The following is a 10,840-nucleotide window of genomic DNA, read 5'->3' as shown; positions in this document are numbered from 1 at the left end:
CTAGAAGCTTGCCATGTTTTATTGATAAAAGATACAAGCATCAATATCATATAAAATGATTTTCAATTTTTCATATTCTATCATTTCAGTGATTGCAGATAATGAGTCAAAACTGTCCATCAAATTATTCACCCTTAAAGTTAAGGAAAACATAACTGCATTCTTTTTAAGAATGCTTTTCATTTTAGATTTTCTTTTTGTCAACTTTAATTATTCAGAAGACATATAATTTCAACTTTAGCACATTACCCACAAACTTAGTTCGTAATTTGCTATTTCCTAACTTGGTCGTCTTTAAATGTGTTATATGTTGCATGTAACTTTCCATAAACATTGCCAAGCAAAGACATAACTTCCTTTGTTTAATTCACACCTGAATTAACAATCCTATTGTTTAATACATCCAAGAACCATATTCCTATAAAAAAAAAAAATAAAAAAATACGTGGTTAAAAGAACAAAACAGTCCCAAAAAAGAAAAAAATTGTGGTAACTGTATAGAGTGTTTGCCTGTTTGGTCGCACTCTGATAATTTGCAGCTTCAGCGCTTCTTCTGATCTTCTCCTTCCCTATCTAGGGTTTTTGAAATCAATGGCCTCCTCTCCTCATTTTGATGATGTAAGACACTCCTTCTTTTCGAATTTTATTTTTTCTTTCCCCTTTCTATCTATGAATCTCGGCCCTCACTTCAATTTTCTCAAACGCAGCAAGACTTCGATTTTGAAGGCGGATTTTCCGGAACGCGTTCTGGTGAGAAGAGGCCCTCTCCCGATTATGACGACGAATATTACGATAATGACCCTTTCGCACCCAAGAAGGTAATCAAATATAATCCACTGACCACTATAGTTTAGTTTATTCTATGTGATTCTGCGTTACATGTTCTCTAATTAGAATGTTCTATGTGGAAAATGGAATACGTTCGTCAATTGTACATGACTCGTTGAAGGTTGGATATTTGTTTTCTAAAATTGTACTCTGTTCTGTTTGTTATTGGTTCAGGCAAAATCAAAGGCTGAAGAAGCTGCTTCTGGTGTAACCACTGGAATGATATTGTCTCTTCGTGAGAGGTATAACGAAATCTTAGTTGTACTGTGTTCAGGTTGCTGTGAGGATATAAATTGAGCCTAAACTTCTTTCTGTGGCTCTTTTTTTCTGGCAGTCTTCAAAACTGTAAGGAGACCCTTGCCACATGCCAAGTACGTCTTACTTTTATGAATTCAATTACTCAAAGTTGATATTCTCTTCTTGATCGAAGTGGACTGTAGTTTATAATAATGTTGGATTCATTAATGCTTCAGGAAAATGTAGCATAGATATGGGTACATAGTATGGTCATTTTGCACGAGGTAGGGTATGTATGTGTGTGTATATTATATAAAATGTAAAACAGTAAACAATAAAGTAATTGAAGCATATTATATGCAATTTTTATGATGTTGTAACTTCAAGTTTTTATCAAAGTATTAGGAAAGAAAGCAACATCGTAAGAGGAATAAGACTTGAAGAAATGAAGTAGTGTTTTATTTCATTTAAAAGTAAACCAAATAGTGTACTTGTCAAATTTTATGATTTGTAAGTACTAACTTAGATTTAGCCTTTTGGGTACATATGCTTGTTGTAGTGTTTGACCAACAATTATCAATTATTCGTGTGTACCTAGCAGAAATTGGCACTGGGTGCATAATCGTATGAGTAGGACAGGTATACTAAACATTAGGCATTTAGGATTACCTAGGTTTCATTGCTTCATGCTTCATGGTGAAAAGGTTCACGTTTATTATTTTGATCATTTGATAGTTGTGGGATATGGTGTCTAATGTTTGATTTGTAAATTCCCATAGCAGACTAGCAGAGATCCCTGACCATAATCTGTTCAAATTTTGTTCTTTTACTATTTTTTTTTTTTTAATTGTCATATCTTAGATTGAATTCTACCTTTTCCTTTTCTTAGAAACTTGATCAGATCATTCCATATTTCAGAATGAACTTGAGGCTGCAAAATCTGAAATTCTGAAGTGGCGCACAGCATTTCAGAATGAACCCTTCATACCTTCTGGGACCACTCCAGGTTAGTTTATACCTGGTGTTTTGCAGGTGACCTTTGTATTGTTATTCTAGATCTAGTTCTATTACTTCTTTGTTTCAAATATATTCCTGATCTCTTCTGTTATCTTTCTTCATTCAAGCACCCAAATTGGTGATTAACTATCTTCAAGCCCTGAAATCTTCTGAGGAGTCTTCAAAAGAGCAGGTTTGGAATTAAATCGTTCATTTTTTCCCTTAAAAATTATTCTTTATCCACTGATCAGGGTTCATTGATCCCTTTCACTGTTTCATTGATTATTAGCTTGAAAAAGCAAAGAAAAAGGAAGGTGCATTCTTTGTTACTTTTGCAAAACGAGAACAAGAAATAGCACAGTTGAAGGTAGGTAATATACTGAAAATAGGGTTCCGATGCTCTTTAACAGAAGTTTTTAACTTGTAAAATCTTAGATGATGACTTTCATACTGTCTTGATTGGCAGTTAAATATCATGTCTACACTGCTCAACATTGATTGACTTGTTCTTTATAAGTTAGGGCTCTGTTTTCATTCTTTTTATTGATAAGTGGCTGTTTGGAAAGGAAGGAGATACCCACTTCCTTTGAGAAAAATTTCATTGGAATTTGGAACTTTAGATTGGGGAGTGGTGCTTTTTTCTTTCTTTCTTTCTTATTTATTTATTTATTTATTTAAATGAGCTCTTCAATTGCCTAATTGGTTAATAATAGTTAGCTGTATGGAGAAGTCATTATACCCTAGAAATGTTATTTATGCTGGCAATAGAACTGGATAATGGATATACTCTCTATTTAGCAACTAGCATGAAGTAACAGCAAAAGGGTTGGGACGAACTGGGGTTGGGACGAACTGGTTGTAATATTAAAGTATTATGCCTTTGATGAGAAAGTAGAAAGTCCTTAAAGGATAAGAGGCCAGAAATTATCATGTATTGTGTAGGTGTATGAAGTGTTGAATTGCAATAAGAGCTTGAACTGATCCTATTGCTTGTTACGAATCCTGATCAGAAAGTTTAAAGCTACATGCACTTTAAAGATTTCGGGTTATGTAGTAAGACTTTATCTACTTTTAGAAAACTTTTCCCCCCACTAAAACGTATATGCCTGTCTAAACTTTTCCAGTCTGCTGTGCGGGATCTGAAAGCTCAACTCAAGCCAGCAACGATGCAGGTATTGTTTTATATAATATAATTTTTGCTATTGTGTGCTTTCATCAATATGGCTGTGTCTAAAGTCTTTCATGGTACATAGGAAAAGCTGCAATGTTTTAATTCCAAGTTATCCTGTTTGTAGTGGTTTATGTACTATTTTTGTTGTTCTGTTCATTTCTCCTTCAAACAGTGATATACCCAGGAGGTTTACACTTTATGACATGTATAAATTGTTCACTAGATCTTGTATATTAGCTGACAAGAAGGTTGCACTCAAGATAAATAACTATGTGCTAGTCTGCCTCTTTCTACTTATAAGTTTTATAGAATTATAGCAGCCCTGATAATCTGTTACTGGATCTGGGCATAGATCCTTCTGGATCATTACCCGATTACAGTTACTGGAACTTCAATAATAATTATAAAAAAAATGAGGAGTAATGTACTTGCATTGGATCTGATAAAAGTGGGTCTATTATACTTATACAACTCAATTTTCAATACTTTCTTCCTGCTTATTTATTTATTTTTATTAATTTATTTTTTGAGTTATTCATGATATGCTGCTTTCAAATAATTTTGGCTGCATCTTATTGCCTTCCATTTTGACTTAGTTATGCCCAAAGGTAGTCCTTGTTTCCATGATTTTAACTTTCAGGCAAGGAGGCTGTTACTAGATCCAGCTGTCCACGAAGAGTTTACTCGTTTGAAGGTTTGTTATTCAACTTGGTTATGAATTCTATTGAGTCAAGTTTGTTATTTTCAGAGATATAGAATCCAGGATGGATATTATGCCTAATGACTAGAGTCCTACTTGGAAAATGTTAGAGCAAGCTGTCTTGTTAGTTCTTTCTGGGAGAGTATCACCTTAGAGATATGGTGAAGAAACAACTTGTTATCCATTATGAGGAGAGAGGAATATTGTACTGTGTCTTATGTAGTGGTAGTTTTAGTCAGTTTTTACATTGGTGAATGGTGATTACTTCTTCAGTTGTTTCTTACATGGGTTCTCATTTGATCTTAGAATTTAGTCGAGGAGAAGGACAAAAAAGTGAAAGAGTTGCAAGATAACATTGCCGCAATCAATTTCACTCCCCAGAGCAAGATGGGAAAGATGCTTATGGCTAAATGCAAAACTTTGCAGGAGGAAAATGAGGAGATTGGGAACCAAGCGACTGACGCAAAGGTGATGCTATCTTATTTTCTTGATGCCTCTAACTGTCACTTCACCCCCCCCCCCCCCCAACCACCAAAAACCCCAACCCCCATTTTTTTGTTGCATACATGAGATTCTTTACAACTGTTTCTATTATAGTTGTCATTGAGCTGATGACATAATAATTTATTATTTACTAGAGGTAATATTACTCATGCATTTACAATTGTACATAATTTATTCGTCATGGTTATTGCTGTGTCGATGGTGATGTTGGCATCTCCCCCTTCAATGTTTTGTTCTTGATTTCCAGATACAAGAGTTAGCAATGAAACTATCATTGCAGAAATACCAGAATGCCGAACTGAGAAGTCAATTCGAAGGTTAGCAGCTGGATGATTTCAAAAATAAAAGATTGTATGCTCTGGCATTTTAATCCTCTTTGACCCTTTTTAGGATGAATCTTAATCAGGTTTGCCTAAATTGGAGTTTTTGGGAATCAAAAGTTATGCTAATGTTAATCTACTATATTATCTCCATGCATTAGCAATTTATGTAATCTTAACCTCTAAACTTGACTACAGGGCTGCAGACACATATGGATGGACTGACAAACGACGTTGAAAGATCCAATGAAATGGTTTTTGCTTATCCCTACTTTCATACTTTCATGTTGTTTCAAAATATCAATGCACTGCATATTCTCCTCTGCATTATACACTATTTGCTTCAGAGTTTCTGACGGAGTAAACCATTTTTGTTTAGTCCACTTATACTTAAATCTCTATATGATTTAGATGAATACTGAATAGGGAATAAATAATATAATATACATTAATTTGGATGTACTATGTTGCTGGTCAAGAAAGATCTAGAACGGTCTCACTAAACATGGTGGAACTCAATGGGGTTATTTGATTTATATAACCGATTTCACCTAATCAAATAAGGCTTTATTGTTTTGTGTGTTGGTTCATAATGGGAGAATCTCCTCTTCCCCATATATTTGGACAAAGCCCAAAAATATATGATTATTTGAAATTTTCTTGTGCTGAATTTTTGTGGGATTATATATAAGGTGCTTAAGAGCTTAACCTAAATATTGAGTACATTGTACCAAAGAAAATCTTTGAGTACGCATAGCTTCAATGGGTTTTACTGCAGGTTTTGATGTTGCAAGAGAAATTAGAAGAGAAGGATGAAGAGATCCAACGGCTGAAAGATGAATTGCAAGAGAAAGGCTTCATGGATGAACGGACAACAGAAGCCGCATCTAAGAGAGATGACATTAATGCAATGCCTAGGGAAAATGCTGACTAATGTGCCACGTTAGCTTAACACGAAAAGTTTTTGTGGGAACGGTTTCTTCTCAAGAATTCAGTTCACTAATAGTTGTATATCGAATTGAATTCATCAATTTGCAAAGCAAAAGTGATTTTGGTGCTGCAACGTGTGGCATTAGAATCCTCGTTGATTCTGTCATTAGTTTGTGGTAGCATGGCCCGATCTAACTCACATTCGAACATTTTAGGGGTTAGTTTGGTACGATTTTACCGGGTCTATGGTCGGATGAGTTTCACAAATAGATTCGGTCATTATTTAGGGTCAGATTTGGGTCAAGGCGAATCCAGTTTCACCCGTTTCATGTGCATCTTACGGAAACTAAAAAAGTATATATATTTTAAATTAATTTTAATATTATGTTATTTTAATTATAAATTTAATGTTTTATTTTTAATCGCACTTATTGAATTAAAAAATAGATCAAAAAAGCATCAAATTAGAATTTCGGAAAAACTCTGCATACAAGCCATTAGGGCTTGTATGCTTTACAAGTTCATTAAGCAATAAAACAAAAAAACGTGCTGCTCCACATACGTTGTATACACGCGCTGCTCCACATACGTTGTATACACGCGCTATATAAGATCCCGCGTATATTTAACTACCAAATTTAAAAGATTTGTTTCCTTCTTCGTTTTCGTTATTTTGAGATTTGGTTGTTCTTCTCGCGCGTCTTCCCTCCTTCTTCTCCATCGTTCTTTTTCTCTCCTTTTCTCACTGGTATGTTCTTCGTTTACGTTACTTTCCTCTCTCTCTGCAACTCGAGTTTCGTTTTCTATTTTGATTTGTTGTTTTCTGAAATCAAAGTTTGAACTCGTTTTAAAGAGAATGGATCATTCAACCTCAGATTGTCAGTTGAATCCAGGCGAAGTGGATTATGAATTTGAATCTAACGAAGTTCCTGAGGTTTGATTTACATAGGATTAGTATGAATTTTCTTTCAGTAATTTGTATAGCATTGTGTAGTTGAAAGTAACACGTTAACATGAATCTGTCGATTCAATGTATTAGTTGTGATTAATTATCTGGAATTTATAGCAGACGCTCGAGTGTAGATCAATTCCATTTTGGGTGTATTTTTGCTAGAAGTGTGGGTGTATTTACACTTTACTGGTTTTTTGTTATTTTAATTGAGTTGTTGTTGTTCAGGTGTATTATATCAGACATGATTGTGTGTGTTTTTAGTTGTTGACATGGTGTATTTTGCAGCCTGTGTATTTACAGTTTATGGCTTTAAAGGTCATTCTGTAGTTGAGTTGTTGCGGTTTGGGTGTATCATATTAGACATGATTGGGTGTATTTGAATCATATCTATGGGTGTATTCACAGTTTCTGACATGGTGTATTGTGCAGCCTCTCTCGGTTGTTGATGACGAGCTTGTTCCGAAGGTTGGAATGACCTTTACCACTCTTGAAGATGCTGAAAAATTTTACAGGAACTATGCCAAGGCTGCAGGTTTCTCTACAAGAGTTCGGTGCACAAATAGGAAGGGAAACGAGATTAAGAATCAACTGATTACATGTAGCAGAGAGGGAAAATGGAAATCTAAAATATCTCCGACCGAGAAGACCAATCCGACAGCCGGTTTAAACTGTCCTGCAAGAATTTATATACACACATTGAAGGATGTCGGTGCTTGGATCATTTCAAAGGTTGTGCTGGATCATTCACACCCCTGCTGTCCAAGTAAAGCAGAGATGCTCAAACAACACAGGGAACTAAGCATGTCCATTCGTCGTACAATAGAGAATAACGAGGAGGCCGGTATCAGACCAAGCAAAACCTACCAATCATTTGTTGCGGCTGCCGGGGGTCACCGCGAGTTAAATTTTATCGAAAAAGACGTGAGGAATTACATTACCAGGGAAGTACAGAATGTTTCCGAACAAGAAGATGCAAAGGAATTCAGGAAATACTTCTTAAGAATGAAAGAGAAGAATCCGAATTTCTTTTTTAAGCTCGAACTCGAGGAGGATCAATCGATTAAGCTGGCTTTTTGGGCCGATGCAAGAAGCAGAGCTGCCTTTGAGTATTTCGGAGACGTCATTTCATTCGACACCACCTACAATACAAACAGGTAACAAACTGCACCTGTTTATGATGCTAAATTAATTTATTTTTACGAATCCGCAGCAGAGGTGTATATTGGCTATTTCATTGGGTGTATACGAAGCATTTGTTAGGGTGTACCTAATGATTTTGTATTCTGGACTATGGTAATTTGTTTCAGGTATAATTTGGTCTGTGGTTCTTTTGTCGGGGTGAATCACCACGGTCAGTCAACACTTCTCGGATGCTCTTTGATGAAGAACGAAGAAATTGAATCATTCAAATGGTTATTTCAATGCTGGCTTCGTTGCATAGGAGGAAACGCTCCGAAAGGGTTTCTAACCGATCAGTGCGAATCAATGAAAAGGGCTTTAGAGGCCTGTATGCCAACAACAGTTCACCGTTGGTGTATTTGGCACATCATGAAGAAGATTCCAAGCAAATTAAACTGGTACAAGGGAAATGCCGATATTGAACAAGAAATGAGCCAAGTTGTTTGGAACTCTCTTAGCAAAGACTCATTCGATAGGAATTGGAATGATTTTCTGCTGAATTTTGGTCTTGCGGACAACAAGTGGCTTTCAGGTAATGTCTTTTTAAAATCTTTAGCAGAGGTGTAAATTGCATGTCCCCTCGGGTGTATTTATAGTCTGTGTTTGGGTGTATTATGCAGATCTGTACGAAGACCGTCACATATGGGTTCCTATCTATCTGGATCACCACTTCTGGGCAGGGATGAGAAGCACACAAAGGAGCGAGAGCATGCATTCATTTTTTAACAAGTATATCACCCGGAACAGCTCGCTTATTCAGTTCGTCAAACAATACGATAATTGCCTCGGAAGCAGGGAGCAAGCAGAGAGAGAATCAGATGCTGCAGATTTTCATACGGTCATACCGTGTGCAACCAAATCCTCCATTGAAGCTCAGTTTCAAGATGCGTACACTCATGCAAAGTTTAGGGAAGTCCAAGCGCAATTCAGAGGAAAGGCGAATTGCATCACCAGATTAAAGAATTTCGCTCTAGGCTATTCAGTATACGAAGTCGGAGAACAAGTTTCCAGCTCAATATTCAACAAGTTCGTGGTTACTTACGACTCAGTTGCAGCCGAGGTAAAATGCCAATGCTTATTATTCGAGTCGAGAGGGATACTGTGCCGTCACGCACTAAGCGTGTTAAGCTTCGAACAAGTAAGCCAAGTGTCACCTAGATATGTACTGGAACGATGGAGCAAGAAGGTAAAGAGGCGACACACACACATCAAGAGCAGCCACGACGAGCCACTGATGGAGCCAAGAAGTAAGAGGTTCGACCAATTGGTTTTTCGTTCGCAAAATATTTGCGAATTTGCATCCGAATCGGAGGAGCTGACTGCAATTCTACACCGTGCGTACGATAACGTCATGGCCGAGATGGAATCATTAAAAGCCAAAAGGAAGGGGACATCTTCTTTATCCCACGAAGACGCCAATTTGGAATCCGTTAACGAGCTTCAAAGCCCGCCAAGGATTCGAACAAGAGGACGTCCAAAAAATAGGCTAGGTTCAAAGTTGGACAAACAGATCGCAAATGCCACAAAGAAGAAGAAGACGAAAGTTTTAAGCGAGGTAAAAGTAATGTTCTTTAAATTTGTGGCGATTGAGTTAATTTTTCTCGTTAATAGTTTAGCTAATGTGTGAGTATTATATTCAGATAAACCTGTTTGATGCTACATCAGCGGTGCATTCAAATTCCAGCCAATATCAAGGACACGTTATGAATTATCAGTTCAGGGTACTAGCAGCAGGGGATAACTCTTTGGGTGTATAGTTTTAGAGAATATGGGTGTAAAATCACTGTTCTTTTGGGTGTATTTTTGTTCATTGGCAATTTACATATAGATACATATATAGATACATATAGAACAAAAGCTGTAAAAATTTGCAGGTTATGGGTTTATATTTGATTTGATGTTTTTCTTCATATTTTAGTACTTGGAATTCATACATTTTGAATACAGCACAGACAGGTTGGGTGTATATTTTATGCAATCTTGGGTGTATTATTAGACCTGCGTTGGGTGTAACAGTTTATAATTTGCGTTTATATATGCCTTGATTTTTTCCTTCATATTTTACCACCTGTAATACAGCTTTTGAATACAGCACAGACAGTTTAATAGCACAGATAGTTTAACTATGGAAAAAAATATACATGGAATAGAAGTTGTTGATAAATGGCAAATATTTACAGCATTTGTTCAATTTACAAATATTTACGCAGTTTCTATATCAGCAGAATTTATCTGACAAAACGGACTCAATAATACAGAGGATGGTTTCGACAGCCTTATAGCATTACTCTCTCTAATTGCCCGATCTCTCTCTTTATTCATCTCACTGAATAGTATCCGCGAAGCATACTCCACTCTATAGTGGTCCACCTCCTCTTACAATTAAAAAGTATATTCTGTTTAAACAGCAATATTAATTCAGTAAAGTAATACAGAGTTATATAGTTCTAAAGACAGTTACCTGTGGCCAATTATCCCATTCATACTTCCCCTTTTTAATGTTTTCCGGCTCAATTAACTCCATCCACTTCATAACGTAGATAGCGCAGTCATAGCTGAAAACGAAGAAAATAAATTACAAATCTCATTTACGAAAGTTTAATGTTCAGAGTCACAAATTTATACCTTGATTTTTGGCCTGATATTTTAACATATGATGATTTAATTTCCTTCTCCTTCTTGCCTTTCTTCAGAGGTTTCCCGCCGGCATATGTTATCAATCTTGAAAATACATATCCCTTAAATACCAAAACAAATTAGTAATAAACCCGAATGAATGCACAAGATACACCCAACTGAATGGACAATATACACCCAACACAACTAACGAAATAGACCTAAATATTAAAGTAAAGAAGACAGAGGCAACTTACAGTGAATTTATTAACCTTCTTTCTCTCTTCGCCGGGAGCTTTTTTGTGTAGCGGGTCAAGTATATGACATCTCTGCTTTATTGTATCTATCAGCCATAACCACCAATGCCCCGAGTAGCAAACAGGTACAAAAATCTGAAGGATTGCCAC

General features: G+C 36.2%; 2 protein-coding genes across 2 annotated transcripts; both read left to right on the top strand.

Annotated features, from left to right (window-relative positions):
• The first annotated feature begins 259 nt into the window (after window positions 1-259).
• Window positions 260-6,089, top strand: LOC112738322 (FKBP12-interacting protein of 37 kDa). The gene is made up of 13 exons (XM_025788703.3): window positions 260-618; window positions 708-818; window positions 1,003-1,070; window positions 1,163-1,199; window positions 1,984-2,071; window positions 2,190-2,254; window positions 2,351-2,428; window positions 3,186-3,233; window positions 3,873-3,926; window positions 4,239-4,400; window positions 4,684-4,753; window positions 4,955-5,010; window positions 5,535-6,089. The coding sequence occupies exons 1-13, from the start codon at window positions 592-594 to the stop codon at window positions 5,688-5,690; spliced, it is 1,020 nt and encodes a 339-aa protein (XP_025644488.1). The 5' UTR covers window positions 260-591; the 3' UTR covers window positions 5,691-6,089.
• An 818-nt stretch (window positions 6,090-6,907) lies between these two features.
• LOC140177599 (protein FAR-RED IMPAIRED RESPONSE 1-like) lies at window positions 6,908-9,874 on the top strand. Its single transcript, XM_072210730.1, has 5 exons — window positions 6,908-6,928; window positions 7,068-7,792; window positions 7,946-8,349; window positions 8,438-9,372; window positions 9,458-9,874. The coding sequence occupies exons 1-5, from the start codon at window positions 6,908-6,910 to the stop codon at window positions 9,572-9,574; spliced, it is 2,202 nt and encodes a 733-aa protein (XP_072066831.1). The 3' UTR covers window positions 9,575-9,874.
• Window positions 9,875-10,840: the final 966 nt, after the last annotated feature.

The sequence above is a fragment of the Arachis hypogaea genome, chromosome 13 (assembly GCF_003086295.3).
Source record: "Arachis hypogaea cultivar Tifrunner chromosome 13, arahy.Tifrunner.gnm2.J5K5, whole genome shotgun sequence".
NCBI lineage: Eukaryota > Viridiplantae > Streptophyta > Magnoliopsida > Fabales > Fabaceae > Arachis > Arachis hypogaea.
The sequence above is the reverse complement of the archived record's forward strand: the minus strand, read 5'-3'. Positions and strand labels throughout refer to the sequence as shown.

Coding starts and splice junctions, on each gene's coding strand:
- LOC112738322 (XM_025788703.3), top strand. CDS start 592: ATGGCCTCCTCTCCTCATTTTGATGAT. Junction 819..1,002: donor ACCCTTTCGCACCCAAGAAG/GTAATCAAATAT, acceptor TTATTGGTTCAG/GCAAAATCAAAGGCTGAAGA. Junction 2,072..2,189: donor ACCTTCTGGGACCACTCCAG/GTTAGTTTATAC, acceptor TCTTCATTCAAG/CACCCAAATTGGTGATTAAC.
- LOC140177599 (XM_072210730.1), top strand. CDS start 6,908: ATGGTGTATTTTGCAGCCTGT. Junction 7,793..7,945: donor ACCACCTACAATACAAACAG/GTAACAAACTGC, acceptor AATTTGTTTCAG/GTATAATTTGGTCTGTGGTT. Junction 9,373..9,457: donor AGACGAAAGTTTTAAGCGAG/GTAAAAGTAATG, acceptor TATTATATTCAG/ATAAACCTGTTTGATGCTAC.